The sequence below is a fragment of the Aythya marila genome (assembly GCF_965140915.1).
Source record: "Aythya marila genome assembly, chromosome: Z".
NCBI classification, from domain to species: domain Eukaryota; kingdom Metazoa; phylum Chordata; class Aves; order Anseriformes; family Anatidae; genus Aythya; species Aythya marila.
Genome location: NC_139080.1, coordinates 11,738,831 through 11,766,521, shown reverse-complemented (window position 1 = coordinate 11,766,521; position 27,691 = coordinate 11,738,831). Strand labels below are relative to the sequence as shown.

Genomic DNA, 27,691 nt, shown 5'->3' with positions numbered 1-27,691 from the left:
ATGCATCCTCATACATTTTTACTTAGCTACTGAGGACCTGGGGTCTAATTATTTCTTAACCAGTCAATTCCTCAAATACTAAACCAAAGATCAGTCTAGAACAATTTTTTTTTTCTTTAGTTTTTACCTGTTTCATGTTTGGGCATGAAATCATTTATTTCTGCCTAGTGCTTTATAGTGGGAATAGCTGTCATGTTGCAGCTGGAGAGCTCTCAAATCCAGTCTTGAAAAGATATTTTTAGCTGAATTCTTGACTTACTTTCACATCTGGAGAATTTTAAGCAGGTGAATGTCTTCTTGAAATCTAGCCAAGGTTTTTATGTTGATATTGCCAAAAAGTATGATTTCAAACAAGTTACCTAATTCCCACGTATATGGGTATCCAGTAACCTTTCTGTTGACATCTTGAAAGAGTACATTTGAAGCATGTTGTAATTTAAGTTATACATTTTGAAAGCTGAATTAGTAACTGTTATTTCTTCAAATCATGAACATTTGGGTAGCTGAATGATAAAATTATATTGAAAGTATTGATGGCATGCCAAAATGTGTAGCTAATGTCCAGCACTGTAAGCATACAGAATAACCACAAAGGCAGGCAGGTTATATGATGAACATGAGTAGGCTTCCTTTTTATTAAATTTGCTTGACAAATTTTGTTAAATATGCTGGTGGTGGTATTCCAAACAGTATCTACTGTATTTTACAATATTATGTTTTATCTGCAAATGCTGAGCTTGTGTTTACTCATACACCATAGTCATGTAGGTATTCTTGGCAACTGCTAGTCCAACACAATGAGACCAGATCTGCACTAATAAATGAAACATGTCTGCATTCTTTGGCATTGCTGCCAAGTTGTAAAGACCAGCCTGTGTTCATGCATTACATTTTCTTAGCCTCTTGAATGTAGTGGCCAGATCCTGACTACAGAGAGGGATTCCTGGCCTGCAACCACTCCTGTACCACACTCAGGAACTGACTGGGACCATGCTCTTCCTCTTCCTGAGGCTGTGCCAGGAACCATCCACTTTTGAGTTGACTGTTTCCAGTGCCTGGATGTGTTTGTTCCCTGACCATATTTAATTTATTGGAGCAGACAACACCTTACAGATTACAGCCTGATAGGGCAAGCTTTGGGTTCCTTTTTTTTTTTTTTGTCAAGGAGAGGAGTTAGGAGTTTGGAGTGCCATTTTGCACCACAGAGCTTCAGGAGTGGCCTTATATGTCCTTGATACACAAAGAGCATGTTGTCTAAAGAGGGAACCACGTTAGTGGTAGGTGTTCTGTGCCCTGTCAGAATCATCACTCTTGGGACAGCCATGCTGACAAGGACAGCTTAAAAATGAAGGTGCCATGCACAGAAAGTCAGGGTGTCAGTGTTTTATAGCTGAGATTCAACTAGGAATAAGATACTATACTAGAGTAGTGGAGCTCTTCAACCTTTCAAACTAAGAAGGTCAAAGAGAAGTATTTTTGGATTGCTTCTCTTTATGGAAATATGGAAGCAAGTTTTCATGAATGATTTCTGCATGCAGCTACAGAGGTACTACCAGCAGGTTGGTTTTTCTACAAAAACTTTTGGTTCATTGCTCAAACTGGAAAATAAAAGGGATTTGAGTTTAAGAGGGAAATGACACATATGTTAGGGTGAGCTATGAAACATGATTTTGTTGTGATGAAAAACAAAAGCAAAATTAGAAAGTGATTTCATATTAAAGAGCATTTTGCTCAGGCTTAAATAGAACATTCTTAATTTCTAGGATGAAATGAAACATTTTTAGCTTTTATGTTTTTCAGCCTGTTTTAAGTAAATAGAACTGTACATAGGCTGAAAATGGTTGCATAATTAAAACAACAACAACAAAAAAGCAATTTTCAAAATTTTGATGTGAAGCATTTGACTTTTATGGTATTTCTTAATACCATATTTCTTAAGAATTTATCTTAAGGTATCACAAATTGCTTTGAAGCATTTCAGCTGACCTGAATCTACTTTTTTTTTTTTTTTTTTTTTTTGACAAAAGTAACAGACTGAAATTTTTCCTGCAGCATTGAATGCCAGTATAGTACTTTCTTAGTCACTTTCAGTCACTTGAATTTACAACTGTAGAGACAAGCAATTAAGCATTGTAGTAATGTCAAAAGTGAGTGCTTGAAACAGTGTTTTGATGGCTGCTCTCTCAGCTAACTCATAGCAGGTCAAGAGTGTCAGTCATTACTAATTGCTCATACAGAATAGTGTTTTAGAACCTGTTTTTAGTTGCAGGATCAATTGGCTTGAATGAGAAAAACATGACTATTTTGTACAGTTTTCATTTATGTGCTATTAAAACATCAGATAAGCTTTGAGTGATTGTTTATATGGCTCTTACATTGTTGGCTTACTCATATGTGTAGAAATATTAGGTTTTATGGGCAGTCTTGTAGATATTTACGGATCATCAGTGGTCAAGAAACTGCTGTAGAAAACTTTAGACAGTCTTTAACTTAAGGGAGCCAACTTTATAGTTAAATAGCATCAAATACGAGCTATACTAGATGTCACTGCTGAGTTTAACCTCTTGCCACATTTATCCCAATCTGGTATCCCACAAATAACCATCAGTATTTGTTCTCTTCTGTCTAGGAGAGCATGAAGCAAATACTAGAGTGATAAAGATAGGTGAAATATAATGCCTTTTAAGGTGTAACTGAAAATAATCTATATGTGTAGAAAACAATGAGATAAGTATCTAGAAAATGGAAGCCCAGTGTACTGCGAATATTACCCAAGTGCAAAAAATAAAATAAATAAATAAATACAAAATTACTATTTCTAGTAATTATAGCTCAGATGAAGAGAACTGCCACCGACTTCCTGAAGTCAGTGGGATAATGAAAAATGAAGTGTAAATTTGCTCACTATTTTAAATATACAAGGTGATTTGACAGCTGTAGACAGTCAATTAATACTGAATACTGTGCAAGTTTCTTTACAGAGCCTATCTAGACTTCTTGTGAGCCCTCCTTGTGACAGCAAGATTTATGCAGAGAATGTGAAATTCCTTAGTTAACCAGAAAAGACTGCCCCAGAGCAACTATTCAATAAGAGTTATGATTTCTATAGCGAATCTCTTTATATAGATAGTGTTCATTCATGGTACCCAGTAGGACATCTGGAGGGGAATGGGGAGCCCCCATGGCCTTGGGGAGATGTAGAGCTCCTACTTGTTGTTGACCTAAGCAGTTTTGACATAACTTGGAGGACCTGTTTTGGTCCCTAAATATTTCCGGAGCCTCTCTATTACAGCCATCCCTTGTCTCAAGAAATGGGCTCATCCCAGTATGTAATTTGAAGTAATTTATTCCACAGTTCACCTAAGACCTGGCAGATTTCAGTGCAAGCTTTTGACCTGAAGTCATATCCCAAGGTCCTGTATTTTATAACACCCGGGTCACACAAATAAAACTGACAAAACCTGCCACTTATAAACCAAAGTTAAGGCTGCCCTCAGCTGAAAGATTTCCTCATAATTTAACATTTTAGCTGGGAGAATGTGACTAATTAATTTAGAAAGTCAAAGAAGATCTGACAGGCACAACTGTCTGCTTGCTGGTTTTGAATGTTACAAATATCTGGAGCTTTCCCGGGGGATTAGCTGAGCAGCACTTTCTGATCTTTCCATGACCCAGCACAAGTCAAAGCAGAACAGAGGCAGTGGAGTGGAGCGTGCCAACATCTGAGAGAGAGACGAACATAAAAACAAGACAAGGAGTTCAGGATACTTCAGCTCGTGCATCAGAGCTGCAGTTGAACTGAAGTCTTGCACAGTACTTGGAGGGGAGTTGTTTGGCATTTTGGGAAGGGAGTAGGGGAAGTTAGGGCAAGAGGAGCAGAAGAATGCAAAGAGATCAGGCCAAGCAGGAGGACACAGGTGGGTGATGTGGAATAGCTTTAGTTCAACAGCCACACTTTTCACAGACAGTTGCAAAGCAATCCATCAAGACTCAGCTCTTGTTAACTTGGAATTTTCTTTGTGAGGCTGAAAATATGAGCTGGAGCAGGGTCACAACCCACAGGGAGGCTGCATCCTGTTTTGGGACCACCCACAAGTCTGAGTAAACACAGGAGAGGTGGCATCTTGCAGCTGCTCTGCACTGCCTCTCTGATTGCCTCTCACTTCCTATCCCATTGCAAGAGGAGGCAGGAGCAGCTGGTCTCAGCTGATTCTGTACCAGACTTTGCATAGGGAGATGCAAGTGGCTGTTCTGCTATATTTGCTGAAGAGAAAAGCCGGGAGGAGTTCCTGTGGCATGTGGGTCAGCTCTTGGAGACCTGGAGGAGGCTTTCAAACCCACCCAGCATTTCTGATTCATATGTGTGGAGGAACATAAGCAGACAAAATAATGTTGGTCACACTGCTTTTGTGGTGATGGTGACAATACAGAGAACATTTTGTGAAGGATGTCTGTGTGGAGGGAGTCCTTCCACAGTTATTGGAAGTCCAAAAAAAAACAGTATGTGCATCCTGGATATATGGAGCAGCAGTCAGTTCTCTCCAGAGAGGGACAAGGAAATCTTGAGTTGTTTGCAGAGAGCTGAACACGAGTGCAAGTCAGTAAAGAGGCCTCCTGTTTTCTCTCATGGGGAATCCCAAACCCTCCCTTTCTGCTCTGCAGCTGTTTATCCCTGGTCAAACCCCAAGAAACTTTTATCTTGGCTGAAGGTTGGACCAGGGTGGAAAGGAGCACGTTATAGACCAGAGGAAAGCATTATGCTAATATACCTCTCTCCTTTGCTGTAGCTCAGCTCATGGTTCTGCTGAGGAACAGAACAAAATGTTTATTCGTTTAGGACTTCTGAGACAGATCTGTACCATGGAGGATTCAGCCTCTGATAAAAGAGCAGTTGCACAACATTTCTGAAATAAAATGTTTGCACAGGGAAGCGTGCCAGTTTGTTTATAATCCCTGAATCAGCTGTGATGATGCTCAGTAATTCTGTTTTAAAGAATGAACTGCTAACATTCACCAATCTGGGGTTTAGGTAGTATTATGAATTTAAATGCATGTGTGGGTGCATAAGCTGCCTGGAGGAATGACTCTCTCCAGTCCTTGTGGTGCAGCACCCGTCCTGCTTCTGGGTACATGAGTTTATTAATTCCCTGGAAGTAGAAGGCCCTTTTCAGCTGCCTCTTGAGGCTGCTCTCTAGTCAGTCTCTCTAGAGGCTGGCTGCAATTCTCACAGCGTTAAGACGGCGTTGCTCTCCTGTCCTGTCTCATGTGGTAAGTGAACCTGCCATCTGGCTGGAAAGCTGCCTGGCAAAAAGGCGCCTGGTTGTATTGGTCAATGGCTGGCTGAGTATGAGCCAGCAGTGTGCTCAGGTGGCCAAGAAGGCCAGCAGCATCCTGTCTTGGATCAGAAATAGTGTGGCCAGTAGGACTTGGGAAGTGATTGTCTGTCTGTACTTGGCTTTGGTGAGGCTGCATCTCGAACACTGTGTCCAGTTTTGGGCCCCTCATGACAGAAAAGACCCCAAGGGCCTGGAGCATGTCCAGAGAAAGGCTACGAAGCTGGTGAAGGCCATGGAACACAAGTCCTGTGAGGAGAGGCTGAGGGAACTGGGGTTGTTCAGTCTGGAGAAGAGGAGGCTCAGGGAAGACCTCATTGTATTTTACAATTATCTTAAAGGAGGTTGCAGCGAGGTGGGGGTTGGTTTCTTATCCCAAGCACTAAGTGATAAGATGAGGAAATGGCCTTAAGTTGCACCAGGGGAAGTTTAAGTTGGCTCTTAGGAGAAATTTGTTTACTGAAAGTGTTGTGTGGGATTGGAACAGGCTGCTCAGGAAAGTGGTTGAGTCACCAGCCATGGCGGTTTTCAAAAAAAATGTGTAGAGGTAGTGCTTAATGATATGGTTCAATGGTGGATTTGGCAGTTCTAGGTTAAAGGTTGTACCAGGTGATCTTAGAGGACTTTTGCAACCTAAACGATTCTGTGATTCTATGATCTAAATCACTCTGACTGCCCAAAGATTTGGAATATAATCCTAAGTAGTTCTTCAAAAAGAAAATAGGCACTCCAGAGGCCTGTGCTGCCAGTTTCCTGCTGGTTCATAACTGTCCTCCTGTCTGTATCTCCAAGAAACTCTACAAAGCATGTATCCTTCCAGAGTTTCAACCCTTTCTTTCTCTTCTGAATGCTGCTGTATCTACAAATGCTTTCCTACAGCATGCAGACTTAGCGAATACTGCAAGAATAAGATTCTTGTGGCTTTTTAGCCTTGCTCTTTTTCCTGATTAAAGGAGGCTGGTGACCCCTAACCACCAACATATAAGCAGTTTATTTTTCTTCATTATAATCTGAATGAAATTTATGGAACATTAATTGAAATCTTTGTAGTCTGATTGAAAAGCTTCTGGCTGCTATTCTGTTAACCTTGGTGGAGTATAGGTCAGCCCTGACAAAGTGCAGACAAATACTTCAAGCTATTGCTTTTAGTCATTTGCCTTCATTTCATGCAAATAAAGTTGCATACAGGTATGTAAAAAGAAGAAAAAATATTAATAAAGCCCATATGTTAAAATTCTTGTTCACATCATAACGGCTTCACAAAACTACATTTTCTTTAACTGAAGTCAGCAATTCTTAAATGATTTGGTAACAGACATTAAGTTATAGACATAATTTACTTATTATGTAATAATAATAATAATAATAATAATAAAGGGGATGAGGTTCACTTACTGTATTGAGTAAACTATTGCTTTTTAGTTTTGTAGATTAATAGTAAGATCTTGCAGTAAATTGGCTGGTAGAGCTGTGATATTTTGCTGACCAAAACAACCAGTCTGCTGCATCTTAGGTCAGAGGTTGGACTCGATGATCTTGAAGTCTCTTCCAACCTAGAAATTCTGTGATTCTGTGATCTGAATATAGCAAGCTATACATTTGGTGACAGAGCATACCAGAGCCCCCAGTGCTGTAAGTGATCATAAGAAAGGAATTTTTAGGAACATTGCTGCTTCCCTGCCTGGAAGGCAGGAGATGGACCTCCCTTTCTGGAACTACATGTGAATCCTGAACAATTTGTACCCAGCTCCCATGTTGATGAGGACAGTCAGGAGCCTGTGCAGACTGCTGGAAAGCCCAGATCATTGTGGGAGGAACAAAGGCTCCCATGCCCATGGAGACTGAGGTCACTGTGTCTTTCAGCGATGAGATGCAGTCCTCCCAATGCCAAGGAGAAACCTGTTATTATCTGCTTGCAGCCATATCCTGGAGGTCTGTGCTTGTAGGGCATGTGTCCTGTGTCCTCTCTGGAATTTCGGTACAGCCTGGTAAGGTTGGACATTGGTTATGTGAGAAGCTTCTCCTGCATAAAAGCCAAGTCTTTTATTAGATCTATCCCAAAACTGAGAGGATGATGGTCACTTTTCAGAAAGACATGTTGATTTCCTCTGTCTTACTGCTTTTTTTTTTTTTTTTTTTTTTTTTTTAACTCTTATTAGCTGAGTCACTCTTCAACCTTTCCTTTATTTAGTCTATGGTTGAACTTGTGTTCTTTTCAGCTATGGATAAGTGTTTATAAAAATGATTTCGTATGCTTATTCATCTGCCCTTGTACAGTGACTGCTTTTCAACAGAGTTTATTGACCACTTGAAGAACTCACCCCCAAACTGTGGTCTTTTTGTTAATGCTTAAAGCTAAGGGCATGTCTTAGAGCAAGACATAGAGAGAAGGATTTAAGAAAAATCATAATTTAGAAAGTTCTGAACAGTATGGAATTTAATATTCTAGCATCCCTAGCATTGTTCATACCTCATGTCTAGGGATGTAGCATATTGACATTGAATAATACAGTGTGGTAAAAATGAAAGAGCCCACGTGCAAAGAGAAAGGAGATGAAGATAAAAAGTGAAGACATAAATCTGCACTACTATACTTTGTCTGACATCCTTCAGTCAAAGGTTGTGCTCTCCTCTCCTGGGAATTTACAGACATTTTCACTTTGCTTCTTCAAAGCCCTTGTGGATCTCCAAAGGCGTTGAAAGGTGTCTGTGTGCAGTTAGCACCCTCAGGTCCCTGTCTGTTACACTGTATGCTCTTCTTTGAGCAACACCTGCAGGAAACAAAGGTGGAAAGAGAGCCTTTGATATGGAAATCTCACATAATGCCTGTAAGCCGAGTACTATCAATTCTTCAAGGGAGTTGGGGGGTTAAAAAAAAAAAAAAAAAAAAGCAGAAATTAACAAAAAAAAAGAACAACAACAAAAACTACAAAAAATAATCAGGCAACTTCTGGAGTGGATGAGTTGTTCAAAATGGATTTGAACATTTTTTTATAGTGCAGCTATCAAGATTACTTCTTAAAGATTAGAAAGCTTGATCTTAATGGGAACTGGCAAAATAACTATGTATTTCTGTTGCCACTTAATATAAAACAGAATTGATTTGCTAAAAGAATATAGATTTGTTTCCTTCCCAAAAGCCATGCAGCTTTAACCTGCACTGGATAATTTTTTTTGTACTTCTTATTTCATTCAGACTCACAGTTAAAATCTTCCTGCTTATCTGAGAGGTCATGTATGTTGTCCAGTTCAGATAGGATTTGTATGAATAGTTTCAGGAGACATTTTTCACTAAAAAACTATTGGATTTTGATTTTAAAAACAAACAAGAACAAAACCACCAACAACAAAAACACCTACAATCTTCTAACGATTCTAAAATTCTAATGAGAAGATGGTGAAATGTTGTCCTCTACACAATTTCTCCTGTGATACGGCTGGATGTCACATATGACCAATGTAACATCGTATGTGACCCATTTGGCCAAATCAGGTGTTTTAATAAAAACCTCACATCTGCAAAATTATCTCCCACAATAGACAGAAACTTCTGAATGCTGCTGCTTGAATTTCATGCAGTTTGTTAAATGAATCTCTTACCAACCCTCTGTTTACTGAGTCTGTGACTATCCAGGGTGTACTTTCAGCAAATTTTTTTTTTCTGTTCCTAGGGATTTCAGCACTGTATCTACCCATGTCTAGCTTTTCAAAAATGCATGGAAACCCGCTTTCTCTGTTCTATTTGTGGGGCATTCTCAGCATTTATGATTGTGGTGTGGGAAGCAAGCAGGTTGTTTTCAGGCAGCACTGTGTGTTAGGAGGTTTTAAACTATCCATCCCTCCTTGGATATTCCTGAACTTGTGGGCTCCTTGTTAAGATTGCCATTACTGGCCAACAGAATACCTGGGGATTGCCAGCAACTCTGAAATCACATGCAACACTGCAAATTTAAGGTAAAAGTAAAGCAATGTTACCTTACTTCAGAATGAAGAACTTAAAGAGACAATCATCATTCACAGAGATATGAAAGCAGAAGTAGAACCATGCTTTATACCTGCCTGTATGTTAGTGTAGCTCCAAGAGGTTCTTTCTGCTTCATCTCACTAACAAAGCTGACAGGTGGCTTACCACAGCTGGGTATCCACTTCTTCAACAGCACCCCACGTCTAGGTTAGATCCCTGCACAGGAAGGGGTTGACAGGAGAGGGTTTTGACTGCAACACTTCCTTGCTACATGACATCAATTTTCATAACTCAGATCTCTTCTCTGGCCTTTCCTGCAGTTCATAGCCTTTTGCTGAACGGGATCAACAGACCTGAGGGCTGTTCATTGTTGCAGTCTGAATGGCTTTAAAAATTTGTATGTACAGAGCTATCACCTCTCCAGACAATAACTAAAAGTCTTTGGTGGATATGAGTACAAAGCCTGACCTCTGACATGGTGTTTTGTATGGCCATAAGCAAATGGTTTAACCAGCAGTCTGAGCAGAATCTTTTGTTCATATAGCTGTGGGGAAGGTGTTTCTCGGGACAAAACCCTTTAAAATGGAGCTACTGAGAGAAATAAGACTGCTGAAAACCACAAAAATATCTGGGAGAGATCAATGAATGCATTTCATAAATAGCCCTGATAGCAGTGAGTATTACAGTAACTGAACAAAGGTTGGGGAAGATGGCAGGAGTGATGCTGCAGCTAGTGGAGTTAGGGTAGGGATTATAGAAGAGATGATCCATTTCCTTCTCTTAAACAGACAAACAAACAAAACAAAACGAACCAATCAATTTATTCTGTTAGTCTTTACTCACAAATTATATTTTTCCAGATAGATAAGAAGCTATTTTTCCATGCAGTTCATTCTTCAAGATTAATATACCAAAATGTATCGCTCTCTTTGAGTCCACTGACTTGATGGGAAGAGAACTTTCTTTATTGAGCACTTTTTTTTTTACTAGTTGATATATATTTTCAGCACAGTCTGCTTGTGCAGCTACGTAGGATGACACTGACATATTATTTGGGTTGGTAATCACAAAGGAAATTTATACTGTTGGGCTTTTTATTGTGACAGTTTATGGATAGTAAATTTAGCAGCTTATGTGCTTGCTGGAATTCATTTACATTTATTCAAACTTTTTGTAATTTTTATGAGGTTTGTCTTGCCAAGAAGATAAAAAATCTTACAGTTCTTTGGCCTTCACAAGTAGTATTTTCAGCATCTTTTAAAATGCAAATGCCAGTTCATACAACTATTTAAATTTATTTATTATATTCTGTATCTACGATATAGAATATGTGACATCCTGCATAGTATATTAATTAATTAGCATAGTATACTAATCAAGCTTAGTACAGTATGCTTTAGAAAGCAGTCCAGGCAACTACAGGCTTGCATTGAATAAAACGAACCTGGATGGGGTAAGTTTGTATGATTGTGTGCTTGTCAGTGGTGCATGCCAGGTGCACCACAGTGCTAACAGATCACCGTGTGCATTAACTAACAAAGCAGCTGTGTAATGCACATTTGTGTATTGAAGTCAGTTCTAATTGTTATACATCTGCTCTAGTTTTGATTATTAGCATGGCGTGTTCTGATTTTATAAATAATGCACCATCAGTACCAGGATTTCTTTCTGTATGCAACTTTCAGACTGACCTCAGAGAACCCATTCCTGAAGTCCTGTGCATCTTCTGTTGCACACATACAATAACCCAAGATATCAGATGCCATTTATGCTGAGAGGTGTATTATACACATTGTGATTGTCCAGTGGTGCTACATACAGGCATTTAACATAGCACAATACATTCTGACTGAATTGACGTCTAGTAAATGGCAAACAGCACTTTGGTGACAGAGGCGTAACAGATCTGCTGCTGATGTGAACACACAGATTTGAGACCTAGCCACCAGGTCATCTATACCTGAAGTGTGGTCTGGGCAGCTGTCCCTTAATGCTCAGTAGTGCTGGAAGATGGAGGTAATGCTTGATAACTGTCCCCTGCCACACAGTGATGTGGGGTAATGCTGGACAGGCTGTAGGCACTTAAAGGCCTGTGAATGTACCCTGTCTGGAACTAGGACATCCTCTTCCATGAATGAGATTCCAAAGGGCTACAGCAATATCTGTAATAACAAGAAGCACTCCTGATCCTTCTTAGGACTTGGGGAATCCCAGCACCATAAAAGTATTTCTCTGGTTTCTAGCTTGGAAAAATGTCACCAGTTTCTGTCAGACTGGCATCTCTCACTTCTTTTTTAGGCCTAGGGTTATTTACATTTCCACTGCTTCTCTGATAATGCAGCTGGCTGGCATTCACAGATAGAATGACAGAAGCACAAAAAGCTGTGCCAGGGGTGGTTCAGACTGCATATTAGAAAAAATGTATTTACCGTGAGGGTGGTCAAACACTGGAACAGGCTTCTTGGCAAGGTTGTTGATACCCCATGCTTCTCAGTGTTCAAGCGGTATTTGGATAATGCCTTCAGTGACATGCTTTAACTTTTGTTTATCCCTGAAGAGGTCTGGCAGTTGGACTCAATGGTCTTTGAAGGTCCCTTCCAACTGAACTGTTCTGTTCTGTTCTGTTCTCTTCTGTTCTTGAGAGTAACTATCCCTGCTGAGCACAGGGCAGGGTTGCTTGCAACTCTGCATAGCAAAGAACTCTTCCCAAAACAATCTGGATGTACAGATCCCAAAATTACAGTGGAAGCACTAAGGGTCTCACCTGTCAGTCAGACAACATGACAGGCAGCTGTGGGGCCAGCAGCTCTCTGCCTCACTGTTATTCAGATGACACCACTGGTAAAGCATTCCCACCCCTTAGGGCTTACAGGGTGATATTCTCAATGTACAGAACAAACCATTAGTGGATGTACCAAAGTGCTCGGCCTAATTTGCCATCCTGCTGAGGATAAGAGCTGCCTGTGGAGAAAGTATATCCCTTATCTTAAACTATGAAATGGCATCGTGGGAAAGTTAAGAGTGAAAGCATGGAAGAGAAAAACCTTGAAAAGGGCATCTCCATTTCAGTTTTTTAAACTTGGCTCTGTCTTGCACTTTAGTGCCTGGTATTTGAGTAGGGATGACTGGATATGTATTTCGGAGCACCTTTTAATCCACACGGGGGAGATATTCAGAACCTCACTGGACTTGGCCCTCAGCAGGCGGATGTCACTTTGAAGTTTTTTGGTCAGGTGGGTGGCAGCCATTCCAACCTATATCATCGTGTGACTCTGCAGTTCTGCCTTACTGTCCACAAGTACTACAGCCATACACAACAAATGTCAATCAAGCTTGAAAATATTTTGAAGTCAGTGTTGCTTCTTACCCCTCCAGATACCCTCAGCTTTTTCAAACAAGAAGAACGTCGAAGGGAGAAATGGGAACAGAATCATATGGCTGTCAGAAAGGTTTCTCGGCGATCTGTCAGCAAGGAGCGATGGGTGGAGACGCTTGTGGTTGCGGACAGTAAGATGGTTGAGTATCATGGAAGTGACCATGTGGAATCATACATCCTCACTATAATGAACATGGTATGTAAAACATTTCATTTTTTTGTTTGTTTTTAGATGAATGGAGCAAATTTCAACTTTATTATTTTGCTAATCACCTAGAAACAACTTGGTAACATTGTTCACTGAAAGAAATGGAATATAGTTCATACATACTTATTAAAATTCTGCCTTTTAAAGCATTTTTTTTCCTTAGATGCATAGATGTAATTTTTCTCTGGATTTTAAATGAAAATTCTGCAGTTCTCAGTTTTGAGGACAGTACCACAAAGTTATAAATTCTAGCACTAACTTTCATTTAGCTGAAATTCCTGTTCTCCCCTAGAACCTGTTGCTGACCAGTAAACTGTAGCTGCAGTAATAGAGAAAAATTCTACAGTTTCAAGCATTAGGGATTCTTTCCCATGTCTTTGAATGATAAAGGTATACGGGAGCCCACTAGCAATTGTAGTGAATTTGAACTTTGCTCTAACATTATAAAGATAGTGTAATTTGGAGTCAGATGCTGTTATTGAAGTTCAGCCAAAACATTTAGGATGTAGGTTTTATATCTAACAGAAATGATTTGGCTACTTACATATTTGACAGTAGCATTTTTTGCAATAATTTTTTTCCTTTCTGTCACTTTTGTTGTTAGCCCCAGTAGACAGCTAAGCCCTACACAGTTACTTGCTTTACCACCCCTCCCCCCCCCCCCCCAACAACACTTCAGTGGGGTGAGGAAGAGAATTAGAAGGGTATTAGAGGGATGCCCCATCTCTGGAGGCGTTCAGGGCCAGGCTGGATGGGGCGCTAGCAAGCCTGGTCTAGTGGGTGGCATCCCTACCTATGGCAGGGGGGATGGAATGGAACTAGATGATATTTAAGGTCCCTTCCAACCCAAGCCATTCTATGATTCTGTGATTCTACATGTATGATTGTACAAGTGAGGATACTCCTCAGTTGAGATAAACACAGTTTAATTGGTAAAGCAAAGCTGTGTGCACAAGCAAAGCAAACCAAAGAGTTCATTCACTGCTTCCCACTGACAGGCAGATATTTAGCCATTTCCAGGAAAGCAGGGCTTCATCATGCATAAGGGTTACTTGGGAAGACAAACATAACTCTAAATGTCATCTCTCATATCCCCCGTCCCCCCAGCATTTATGGCTGAGAATGACACTGTGAATTCAGAATTCCCCTATGGAATATCCCTTTGGTCAGATGGGGTTAGCTGTCCCCCCCTCCCAACTTCTCGCACACCCCCAGCCTACTTGCTTATGGGCATTGTGAGAAACAGGAATTCTTGACACCAAATACATACTGTTCAGCAACAGCTGAAACATCTGTGTCGTAAATCAGCACCATATGAGCTACTATGAAGAAAATTAACTCTATACCAGCCAAAATGTGTACAACTGTTTTTCCAGATAAGTTTCCTGCTTCTAATATAAAGACCATGTTTAAAAGAAAGAAAGAAAGAGAGAGAGAGAGAAAGAAAGTTTAACAGTTTAACTTTCAATGTTTTTTACTGTGTGACAAGCTTCAAAATATAAGTTGACCTGGGAAAAGCGGTAATGTTTCATGAGACAGACTACAGATTATTTCATGTTGTTATCTGTATCATAACAGGTATTGACCTTGGAGAGTCTGTTGAAGATGTATTCCATGTCCTTATCATGGTGTGTGTGTAATATATACAAAATTAATCACAGTGTAATTCTAGCCATGACAATTGATCTATTGCTTACATTTGTACTGTGTGTTCCTGACATTACCCCAAGTGGTCTGGCTAGCTTAGTGAGGTAATGAGTCTCAGTGAAGAGACACAGAGATGGCTGGGCACATGAAGTTTTGTCTACACAGGGAAAACCCGTGGAATAAAACTCTGCCATGATTTGATTCAGGAACAAACATGTCTTAAAATTTTCTCTGCAGTCTGTACCTGAGATATTAGGGTTACCCAAAAATGATTCAATTTCCAGCCCCGTATCTTGAAAAAGGATTGTAAACAAATCAAATCTTTGTATTTAAAATCACAATTTCCACTATATCTCAGTAATTTCTCCTTTAATGGTATTCTCCAAACCAATTTTGACCTAAATGCAATCTTTTTTATCCATTCATATTTCTTATGATATAAAGCATAGCTCACCTATAGGTAGATTCTCACTATATACTATTCTGATTCCATTTTCTTCTGCCTAATTCAGCATTGTGATAATGTTTATCACATTTTATTTGGCCAAGTTTTTCTGGGGTTCAATTCTTGCCTTACTGTTTTGCCTTTTTTTTTTTTTTTAAATATGGATTCATTATCTTTACTTTTGTTTTTTACATCCTCTTCTGTGCTGTAAGAATATGAGTATCCATCATTTAACTGATTTCTGTTTGCCTAATACAGAGTTACTAATGCTTTGTTTTGGCAGAAACTGATTCCTATCAAACCAAAACATGAGGATTTTACATGCTGTTCTTTTGCACCCTGAGATGACCCCTCCATCATTATTGTGTGACTGTAGATGTTACATTCATTTCTGCTAATATTTTTCAAGAACTTTGAAGTGTTTCAGCAGGCAGTGAAGGGTGCAGGCCCAAAGTTGGTGCATTCATCTGGATGACAAATGGACAAAATAATCTTGTGTGTGTAATCTATGCTTTTGTTCTTTGGGTTAGTAATTTTTGCCAAATCCTATAGCATCACCCATTTGACAGAGCTGCCCTTTGTGGTAGCTCTAATGTCAGTTTTCACTAAATTTTCAGTGAAGTGTATTGGGGATCTAAAAAGTTAAAGAAAAACAAAACTACACCCCATATCCAAAGGTGTACAGTGTGCTTGAAGTAAATGTCATATTTTCTCTCTAAAGTTCTGTTCTGCTATAGAGGAATCAGTTAATCTCATACCTCCTGGCTCTGGCACAGGTCACAGGGCTGTTCCATGATCCAAGCATTGGCAATGCAATTCACATTGTGCTGGTCCGGCTCATCCTCTTCGAGGAGGAGGAGGTAAGGTTTTAATTTTCCTTAAAATACCATTTATGACACCTGGGAGTTGAGCCCTAATTGTGGAGAGGAGGATTTGTTTGCTTAAAATAGTTTGTTAATTTTACTCTTCTGTTAATCTGTTGACTTTGGCACATCTGCTTTTAGAATAAATCCTTTCCTGAGCAGGAAAGTATTTAGCTCATGACTTCAGGTATTTCTGCATAAAATCCTCAAGGAAAATGTAATTAAAATGGGTAAATTAGGAATGGCAAAATGGAATCTCTTGAGTGTCAAAAGAACATGGGATACTAAGGAAGACTAGATGAGGAACAAAAATTAACATGTGTCACCATTCAGAATCTAATTACCTGACTTTATCTGAAACGCGTTATGAAGTGTAATGCTAGAGTATTTGCGGGTCCCTGAAGAAGTAAATCTATTATTGTACAGCTGCAATACACATTTTTCTTATTAGATCTCTTTCAAAGTTCAAAAATGAGGTCTAAGTAGATGTAGTAGGTCTAATTGCTGTGAACTAGCTGTGTATTGGTGGTTTCCAGTGTCAGTGATGCACAACTATTTTGCTACATGCTTAAATACATGCTGATTGTGATAATTTTATTTCCTGCTCTGACTGCAGGAACACATTGAGGGGATTTTCTCATTGGCTTATGGTTTGTGACCATAATCCAAATGGTAGCAATGCTATTGAAGGCAGTGAACAAAGCCAGAGACTGAGGCTATGCCTTGTGAAATAAGATTAAGCAGGCAAAAACTGTAGTTCATGTCTTAAACAGGACAGCTAAGACCTGAACTCTATAGTGACATCCAATTAAGTGTATTTGCTAAATTTCTGTGTCTGTTTTGAAAATAAAGCATGGATTACTATTCAGTTGAGTGTGGCAATGCTGGAAGCAAACATGGTGGTTATATTTAAAAATTTGGGGTTTAGTTACTCAGAAATGACAATCTGGTAGCAATGTTATTTAGATACTTTGTAAAAAAAATTGCTACAATATACAAAGGAAAGATAGGACAGGTACCCAAGAACAGAAAGGGGAAAATAGTCCTTCTTAATTAATTTATTTTGCATACTTTATATTTCAGAAGTTTTGGTAACTTGCATGTATGTTATATAATCATAAGATAAGGAAGACGTATCTATGACTGCATTGTCTTTTCTTGGAATTTAAAAACATTGTGAAAGAGATATGCCCTTAGAAGTGTAATTATTCCCTAAGCATAAGTTTGTTCACATCACACCCAGTGACAAACATGAGCATGAAGTCCCACGCTAGTTAATTGTTACCCTCTTAATTAAAAAAAAGGGAAAAGTGCTTTCAAGAAAATACAAAATGTTTGTTCAAAAATTTCGATGCCATTGGATTTTATGAAGCCCACTTACAAAAAAAAGTACATTCTGCCTTTTATTTTTTGTTAGCTCCATCGTTAAAAAGTAAGGATTTTAACTTAATATTCAAGATGATATATAAATACATGTCATTACTCTTAACAATTGCTCTAGCTTAGGTAAAAGCATAAGCAACTATATTTCAGACTTCATAGCTAACATTGCTGACATGTTATTGCAATACAGTCTTGTATTTACAATAGTATTTTCTTTCACTTCCCATTAGCAAGGCTTGAAGATAGTTCACCATGCTGATAAGACACTAGCCAGCTTCTGCAAATGGCAAAAGAGTGTCAATCCCAAGAGTGATGTCAACCCTACACACCACGATGTGGCTGTCCTTCTAACCAGGTATGACAGAAGTTCAGTAGATGGGACTAGATATTTTTTAGTTGTATTACTTTTGGTGATGATTTTTTTTTGTTAGCTTATGTTGTCATTTAGTTAATTCTGCTTTCCCAGTAAAGTGATTTATCTGATGAAGACATGCTGTTTCAGAAACTCAGTGTTAATGCAAAAATAAGCTAGTGTGAGCATGCCTGACATTCACAAAGGCAGAGAATATGAGTTATATTATAAAAACATGTGGTGAAGGTTAGACCTGCTGTACCTTTTAAAGATACTGTTTTTCATTTGTTTTCAAAGTACATATAACACTCTATATACGAATGTGGGTGTTTTATTAGAGATGCACCTTAGTCAGGAAATTGAGAACTATGTCCCAAGAGATTAGCAGTTTACAGAGCTCAGGTCTTTCACCCCACCTGATCCTGTTACATTTAATGCTCAGTCACTTCTTTAATCTTTTTTGAAGGAATATACCAAACAACCTATCATGTAGATAAGCAACTGCATAATGACAAATCCTAAAATAATACACAGGTGCAGTTCAGAATGGACAAATATTTTTGAAGACTACAATTTAAAGTGTGTGATTTTATCTCAGTATTCAGAGTAAGAGACAATCTTTTTCTTACATGTGAGCAATGGAGGCACACAAAACTTAAAGGTGATAAATGAGGTTACCCAGGGAGTATGTGGCAGGACATGAAGCAGAAATTCTGCAGGCCTGTCAGAATGGATCCAGTCTACAGACAACTTAGAGGAAAGCTTGGGTTCCAGATCTGGAAAAAAAAGTCCTAAACTAGTCTGTCAGGTAAAAAACAAACAAACAACAACAAAAACAAACCAAAACAAAACAAAAACCAACATACAAACTGAACAACTTAAAACAAACAAGCAAAAACTCAAGTGTTACAGTAAGAAAATCAACAGGACAATAAGGACAAGAAAAAGAAGTCTCCAAATGTTGAGTGGTTTACCTCTCCAAATAAACAGGCTTCAGACATTTCATTTAAATGAAGCCAATGTGTGGTTGGGTAAATGTTGGATCACCTCTCTGGCAACCTTTCAGTGGCTGCAAATGCATTGTACCTGGCAGTGCTGATATAGAGGATCTAAATTGCCATTCTTAACCTAAGAGGAGACCCTATTGCGGTTGGATGTTCCTCCAAAGAGCATGAAATATGGTTGTAATCCCCTCAGCCTGCTCTGACTGAACTGGTAGAAGGAGATCCCAGATTTCTGAGGATCCCTGTGAGGATCTGTCTCATTCCCTCCTTTACAGGTTTAAGCCTTGGGGGTTTGTATTATGTCCTGTTCAGAGCCCAAAAATGCATGTCTTTCTTCCAGTTCTTCTAGCAGACTGGACAGAATCCAGCCAAACCTTTTGACAGAAGGGCCCAGTTTTTGACTATGTGCAGTTCCGTAGTGTTGGCAATGACACAGCAGCACACACCTGTTTGCTAGGGGAATATTCCATGATGAGGGAGGTGAATTGTTGGCCTAAACAGCTTACAGGGATTTTGGAACCACGGTAGTGTGGAGACTCTTCTGCAACAGCACACTGGCTGCCTGTAGCTGTGGGTCTGATGTCCTAAGTGAGGTGGTGAAATTAAAGGGTGACTTTTCTTAAAGATGTTATAAGAAGAGACCTAGTGAAAGCTAAAGATAAAGCAGATTAAAGAGGCTGAGAGGGGATCACTACAGAGAAAACGATTGTCCTGACTAGTAAATCCTTGTACAAAAATTAGAAGAAAAGAAATTCTGCATGTCATTCATCATCGGGCATGTGCTAGAAAACTTCACATGTGCTATAATCAAAACACTGTCAGAAGTGGAGATTTTAAAACCTTCTTTTGCAAGTTGAGAATAAACATATGTATTCAGGCACAACAGCAATGTCAATATTGATTACAAATTATAGCACTGTAATACAATAGTACCAGAAAAAGTGCATGTTGTTACGTGTATGTTTGTAAAACGTTATCATGATGCTTTGTTTAAAAAAATTAGCACAAATTAGCAGTGATACATTATGAGAGGGGAGAGGAACACTCAACCCATTTTAAGGGACTCTCTGCAGTTGTTTTAAAACTCTTTTAATGGTAAGTCTTTTTTTTTTTTTAATTCTAGAAAGGACATTTGTGCTGGCATGAATCGTCCATGTGAAACTTTAGGTTTGTCTCATCTGTCAGGCATGTGTCAGCCTCACAGAAGCTGTAACATCAATGAAGATTCTGGCCTTCCATTGGCATTCACTATTGCTCATGAACTTGGACACAGGTATAGTTGAAAGTGAAGGGGGACCATGATGAGTTTAACTTATTCTTTGCTTATTAATGGTTGAATTGCCAGTCAGAAACAAAACAAGGAGTGAGTTAATGTCTCTTCATTACTGAAATCAAAACCATTCTGTTTTTTAATGAGCAGAGGAATAAGAGATTCTTAATCCTTTGACCTTTGTTTATACTTAGAATTATTTAGTATACGCCTTTTAACATTCTGCTAGGGCAATACATTTACATGATTAAGCTGCAAACAATCATCACTTAATACCTTTTCTCCCATACTCATTTTTCCTAGCACATATTGAATTACTATGCAATTACTTCATATGATCTTCAAATTAATCAAAATCATTTATATAAAACATTCATATTCTATCAGGGTATATGAGTATTTTAGATTTAGCTGGAAACTGTTTTTAATTCAACCAGCCAAACTTCACAGACATACATGTATGAAGTCCTGTCTTATTAACAAATAGTTACTTTTTGTCTTGTCTTAGTAACTGGTAGTTTCTGTAGATTAATATTCCCATTGTGGATTCATGTAGGTCAAGCTGACTAAGTTTATTAGGCATTTAGTTTTGGACCTGCCTCAACTTTTTATTTTTCTATGATTGGGTCTTTTTGCTTGAAACTAGATTTCTCAGTATTCCCACTTTGTGAGGGTGTTTTGGTTGGTTAGTTGATTTATTAAACTCACCTGAAGTATTTTGATTTTTGAATCTTTTGAGACTGAGTTGCTTTCCCCTGACTAGAAAATTCTTGTGGATACTTTGGTTTGAATAAAATGTTGGCACTTTTCATTTGGGCCATGTTGCTTGGCTAGGTGACATGTTCGTTGCTGTATCACATTACTTTCATTATGTACCCAACCTCCACTCAGGATGGAGTCTGTATTTCCTGATGAGATATAAAATCTGATAAAAAGATTAGTTACGTATTAATTGGCCTTTCTTTATTCAACCTGTCAGTTCTCAGAAAGGAAATAATGTAAGCAAATAATGATGAAATCATTCATAATTGGATCTAGGTGCTTTGAGGTTTAGTCTCTTGGTCCCCATAACCTCTTGCTGACAGGGAGCTTTTTCATTACTGCTTGTTATCAGAAAACACTTCCCCATAGAGTCATGTGTGACCTCCTGGTTTGACCTACATGGCTGGTAACTCACCATCTTTTGGATGCTGTGAGACAGAGTACTGCTGTACTGGCTTTTGCAGAGTGCTACAGGGCCTCCTTGCCTTTAAGTAGGGTCTCCGCAAAGACAGTGGAATACTGTAGAGTTCATCATGAACTTGAAACCATTCTTCACCCAAGCCAGCATAGAGTATATATATATAAAAGTTCTAAATGGCTAATAAAAGTCTGTAAGAACAGATTTAAAAAAAAAAAAAAAAAGAGAGAGAGAGAGAGAGAGAGAAATAAAGAGAGAAAAAAAAAAGAAAAAACCTGCACCCATTTTAAATGGATTCCAAAAGTCACTCTTTCTCATACTGTCCCTCTAAATGTTCACAGACTCCTGCATCAACAGACCCTGTTCATGGAAAAGGGCCTGTCACTAGGGTGACACACTTGATGTTATAGCTTAGGCCTGTTACTACAGTTGATTCTGACTGAAGTTGTGCTCTGCATTTGGAACATTTGAGTCATGGTACAATTACATTTTCCAGAAACAAAGTCTTAGTGGTTTGAACTCACCGGAAAGGTCTTTGTCTGATTCATTATTGAATCATGACCTGAGTTAGTTTTCACTGCTCTTCTACACACGGACATACACAACTTCAGATGTTAACAATGCAGGTGTCAAAATCCTTCATATACTAATATCTCTGTATATTATTATTTCAGATAATCTCCTTCACACTGAGATGATGTGGAGTCATCTATGTTTAGTCAACTGAATCCCACACAAAGTTTTTTGTTTATGACTTTTATAAGCTTTTGAATAAAGAAGTCTCATAATAAGTCAGAAAAGCTGAAGAGAAAGCTATTGGAAAGACCTGCCATGGAGATCTGTTTGTAAGATACATCTGGAGGAAGTTAAATAGGAAGAAGTGAAGTTTGGAGGCTAATCCACTGAAGTTCAGTAATGTGGAAAATGTTTTTGTCTAAATCTACCAAAAGAGACATAAAAAGAAACAATAGAGGCATAATAAGGGAGTGAAAGAAAGTGTAACAAAGCCTGACCATAGTTAAAGTAGTACAAGTCTAAGCAACTGGGCTCCACAAGCTAGGAAGCACTCTAGAAGCTTTGACATAACTTTGAGGTTTAAACTGGCACTCCTGGCCAAGTTGTGCAATAGTGTTCTGACAACCTTAAAAACAGCCCTGAATGTAATCTTTGACACTTATTTTTTTTTTTTTTTGTCTGATAATATTGCTGTGCATAACAGATATATTTGAAAGCCTGTTGGAATGTAGATTTTTGGTATGTTTTGGGTCTGATTTATGTTTTTGGGTGTTTTTTTTGACAAACAGGTATCTGCAGATCACCAGAGGCAGAAGCAACCCTACTGTCTTTTAAACACAGCGTGGAACCTATAGATGAGTGTTGTGGTACATCCGATCAGCTGGAGTTATTCGATGTTGTTTTGTTTTTCCAGTTTTGGTATCCAGCATGACGGAAAAGAGAATGACTGTGAGCCTGTTGGAAAGCGCCCGTATATCATGTCCCGGCAGCTGCAGTACGATCCTACTCCGCTCACCTGGTCACCATGTAGCAAGGAATACATCACACGTTTCCTAGAGTGAGTGATTGGGTTGTAGCATTTCCCTGAAATGAGTACAACTGTGTATGAAAAGTTTGATAAACTACCAGAAACAAGTGCTGTTTGTCAGTAGCACTGCAGTGTATCTTAGCTGGAATCTGGAAGTGTTGTTTCCAAAGGCCATATCAAAAATTACCGTTAACAATTAGATACTAAAAGTCAGTATAGAGGCATCCAAAAGATGGCTTTTGTTTAGCTTTGTTTAGTTTTTTCAATATGCAATTTTTGTTTTTCAGCCGAGGGTGGGGATTCTGTCTGGATGATATCCCCCAAAAAGAATTCTTAAAGTCGCCAATCATTGCTCCTGGAATGATTTATGATGTGCATCACCAGTGCCAGCTTCAGTATGGCTCCAATGCTACTTTCTGTGAAGATGTGGATGTGAGTGCTCTGTATTTTTCTTCTTTCTACTAATAACAGCTTAAACATTTGGAACAGTGTGAAAGTGCAATCAGTGAACCAACCACAGTTGCTAACTACATGTATAGCATGTTCAGTCTTGTAGGCTAGATGCGCAGTACAAGCATTGCCTAACACAGTGTTTTAATTCTACCCTGCAGACTTGTTGCACTGTTTGCCTTATATATTTCAAGACATTTACTGGGTCTCCCCATACTTGATGTTAAGTACCTGTTGTTCAATGGTGGAGTCATTTTGGTTTGAAAATTAAAATCCTGATTTTAGGTAAATTAGCAGTGGAACTTAAGTCCTGTTATCAAAAACAAGGTGCTTTTCAAGCATATAGCTTTCAAGTGACCAAATTATACTGGTAACAAATATTCAGTTCTAGGAAGTATTTTCTGAAGAATTTCATACTCATGATGGTCTAACTAATTAAAGGAAATTTCAATCCGTAGACTATGAAGAATCTGTGTCCCCATCATACATGAGATTTTTATGTCTAAACAGGTAATTTGTAGTTACCCTGGGGTTTTATCTCACAGCACAGCAAAACAGTGCTGTGTGAAGATGCATGAGAACGGTATAGTGACATCAGCACAATTCCCTGCAAGAGCTAGGAAGCACTGCAGAGTAGCCGATTATATTAGCCATGGTGTCATGCTGTGCCATTGTAACTGTACATAGCATGTTCAGAGCTATGAAGCTCAGTGCAGTCCTTTCCTACACAGAGGAGTTCAGAAACAGTGGTTTGAAGTGCTAGTCTAGCTAAGTGATCACTAGGTTTTGCTGAGTTTTGGGCAACAATATTAATTAAACTTTGCAGGCAGCATAACATTTTCCTCTGCGTGTTAAGCAGGGCTGTGGCAGTAGTGTCTTTACTAGGCAAGGTATTGTGCACAACTGTGGGTTGGGGACTACTGATCTTGATTGTTTATTCCATTTGGATAATTATGCGTATCCTCATTTACTCTCCTATTAGAGGGATTACTTCTGATTAATCTCCCTTAGCCTTAATAGATAACATGATTACCAATGTTGAACTGCAACTACTGAATCTGAAGCAGGTATTGAAAAATTGCTTTCATTTGCTGTTCCAGTTTCCTCAGCTAGTGTAATTTGTCCAACAGTACAGATAGAAAATTAAAGTGTAATTTTGCAGTGCTGGTTCATTCTGTGTCTCCTTGGGTTTGAACCTGTGGACCTCTACATTCAGCATCTCTTGATGGACCAATTTTACAGCTAGATATATGTCAGAAAAATAATTGATATCATCTTATTTTGCTTTTTAGTGCAAGGACTGTGTTTTGCAGGTAGCTGCGCTGGCAAGATGCTTAATTATGAATTAGTATAGTTTGTGTGGCATTTCATCTAAGAAATCAGACTACTATTTACCTTTCCAGTATTTACTGAACATTCACTGACCAAGCTACGTTTGTTGTGTAACTTTTAATGTCTGTCTGAATTCGATCCACAGATTCTTTCTGAGGGAAGAATCAGTATTTAGTATATGTCAGTATATAGTTGAAGATACCCAAAGGTTCAGTGATTACACTTACAGATTCCTCTAGTATCTTGTGAAATACATATATGTTGTCACTATAATGTGAAAAGAAAAGCAAAATACAGATTAGGAGAAGTTTTCCAAGTAGTAAGTGGATGCTTACCTTTCTATAGGACAGACTGCAGGAGCTTAACATGAAGGCACAGACTCTTAACTCACAGATAGAGTGGAAAGTGTATACACCATGTTACTGATGATAAAATCACTTGCCTTGCAGTGAGTCCATGTTACAGTCATGAATTCCTAGCTGTTCTTCATGTATTTCCAAAAGTACAAAGTAAACTGTGCTCCACTATTTTTAGAGATGGAGAAAAGCTCTGGTACATGGAAAATTCATCATCCAGAACATTTGGTTAGCTTTGTCTTTGCATGCTGACAATGATGGTTCCACAAAGAGTTGCACAGTAATGCTACTCTTGAACTATAAATAGGGAACTGCAAAACAATCTCTGGCTCGTAAATATCAGCCAAAAGCAGCTACATGAGCACAGATGCAATATCCCAGACAATGTATTTCCAACTGGACATGTAAAGTACTTAGAAACGTTTTGTATTATCAAATTTCTTTCCTGGTGAACATGCAATGCAGAACATAAATAACAGCCATCTCTCTCAAAACAGACTATGCCTAAGCTTAGCTATTTTAAGTAGAAGCAGCTCAGAAGCCAGCAGCCAAGTTTTTGATTTCAAATTCAGCCAAACGTTGCTGCTAGCTCGTTGGGGCTGCATTTTCCCAAGTGTCCAATTTCAGTGTTGGCTCCCAAGCCCAGCATATTTTTTACTTTGAGAATCCCAGTGGAAGCTGGCAGTGGGATAGTTCTTGCTGGTTCTCTTATGTGATGACACAGAGCTGTCTCAGTTTCACAGGTAAACGCTGCCAGGTTTGTTCCCTTTCCCAGTACTGAATTCTGCAGTTAAACACCCTCAGCCAAGATTTGGCCCAGAGCTTCTGGGCTTTTGCTTCTGCTGTTCCATTTGGGACTGCACACTCTCTCTGACATCCCTGGTTTCTCCAACTTGGAAATGTTTTTCCACAGACTTAGGATTTCCTAAGCATGCAGGGCTTCTATACATAAACCAGAAGAGCAGTTGATTTGTATGTGAACTGTGTCAGGTCTGCATGAGATGTATTAACCACCTCTGTCAAGGGGGAATTGCCCTTGATGTCTCTCCTCTCTGTATAGAGAATAGTTCTGCTTGAGTGAAGAACAATTGTAAAGTGGCTGTAACAATTCTTGACCTGCTATCTTTGACTCTCAGGAGTTTCTGTCCCTTGTGTAGAGAGCTGACCCCTGCATGCAGAGCAGCAGCTGAAATTCTGTGCTTTGCTGACAGGGAACTGCATTGAACTTGCACCTGTTTCTGAGTTTGTTAACCTGCCAATATTCACCAACCAGAGCCCTTGCTCTTTCCAGCCTACCAAGCTTTTTTTTCTCAGCCAGTTCGCCTGAACTTCTTTTAGATCATTTCCTGGGTGTCTGCTTGGCTGATGTTTTAGGAGACCTGTGTTTTGATCTCTTCCAATTTTGGGAGCTCATGACTGTTAACCTGGCTGTTGTACTGTGGCATTGTTTTCATTTACCTGGATTTACCTGTAACCTTTTATTTCTTTGTGAGTTTTCAGGCAAACAGCAATACAAAATTGAATAATGTATTCATTAATACTCTTTGAAAGAAAATATTGCAGACTCTGTTCACTTTCAATGTAAATAGTAGTGCCCAAACTTTGTAAAGCCATTTTTCCTGTGTGTAGCTAGGAGGTGAGCAGCCTATGAGGGAAGTATTTAAACTCACAAATATAGTTTGGTTAGTTAACTTGATAGAAAGTACTGACTGTTTTGGATTTGTCATATACACTCCTTCTACCCTAAGGAGCAGTACTTGAATTTGGACCTTTGGTGGGTCCTAACTTGTGGAAAACTTTGAACATGTCTCTGGAAATACAGCCCTTATAAGGCTTTCTAAATTGATGTACAAAACTGTGGGAAATATTTTGAAACTCTTGGCCATTGGAGTTCTTTAACTCTGCTTCAGACTGCTGCAGTTTTATTTCTTTTCCAGAACCTTTGCCAAACACTCTGGTGCTCAGTGAAGGGCTCCTGCCGCTCCAAACTGGATGCTGCTGCAGATGGAACTCGATGTGGAGAAAACAAGGTGACTGTGAGTTGTGGTGTCTGCAAAACGGAAGCAGAAAAACCATGAATAACTCTGCTATTGTTTGGTGTAGAAGGGTGTCCTGTGACATCTCTGTTTCAATTTCCACTAAGTTGTCAACCTTCAGAGACTGAAATAAAAATTCATGTAACATTTTTCTGTTTTAATAATCTTAACCTGTTTGTGCTTTTTGTTCTCTTGACAGTGGTGCTTCTCTGGTGAGTGCATTACAGTAGGCAAGACTCCAGAAGCAGTCCATGGTGGATGGGGTGTCTGGTCATCCTGGTCCCATTGCACAAGGACCTGTGGGGCAGGAGTTCAGAGCGCAGAGAGACCATGCGATAACCCAGAGTAAGCTGAGTGCACAATCTTTTGATGCTTTTTGTTCAAGATCTTTGAGGTACTTATGATGTTGGAGACACTTTTTATTATGCTGTTTTACCAACGGGTAAAGGCTCACCTTTTACAGTCATTGTCTTATACTTTAATTCTTGCCTTCCATTGAGTTTATTTCTATTCAAAATGAAAAAAAAAAATCCTGTTATTTTTCATGCTAGCTTTGCGTAAATGTTAGAAATGTTGTTTTAATAATACTGTCATACATAAACAAGCATCTTCATACACAGGATAGGAGCAATAGGTAGCATTCTGTTCCTAAGGGAAATCAAGGACTTGCCTTTCATGTTTTATTTTAGTCATCAGCTTTGTTTGAGCTTCATATACATGAGCTGATGGGTACAGAACATGAAGGGCAGAGTTTTCTAATACATACTTGAATTTATGAGGACACTACATCTCAATTTGAAAAATCACTAAGAGGGTCCCTAACAGTTGAAATCACTTGGCTTTTTTGGAAGAACTGTCAATTACTCTGGAAAATAAGGCATTTTGGGGAGTTCATTTGATAAGGTAATTTGATGTAAGTTCAGCCAGGCAATGTACCAAGCACTTCTTT

General features: G+C 38.9%; 1 protein-coding gene across 2 annotated transcripts in view; it reads left to right on the top strand.

The window, feature by feature from the left end:
- The window catches only part of ADAMTS12 (ADAM metallopeptidase with thrombospondin type 1 motif 12), a 177,115-nt gene that overhangs the window by 83,501 nt on the left and 65,923 nt on the right, over positions 1-27,691 (top strand). For both annotated transcript variants that reach the window (XM_082782644.1, XM_082782645.1), the window contains 8 exons: positions 12,673-12,869; positions 15,750-15,833; positions 17,450-17,574; positions 19,699-19,848; positions 22,455-22,598; positions 22,856-23,000; positions 26,644-26,736; positions 26,942-27,087. In XM_082782644.1, coding sequence (XP_082638770.1) covers positions 12,673-12,869; positions 15,750-15,833; positions 17,450-17,574; positions 19,699-19,848; positions 22,455-22,598; positions 22,856-23,000; positions 26,644-26,736; positions 26,942-27,087 — 1,084 coding nt within the window. The remainder of the gene's footprint in view (positions 1-12,672; positions 12,870-15,749; positions 15,834-17,449; positions 17,575-19,698; positions 19,849-22,454; positions 22,599-22,855; positions 23,001-26,643; positions 26,737-26,941; positions 27,088-27,691) is intronic.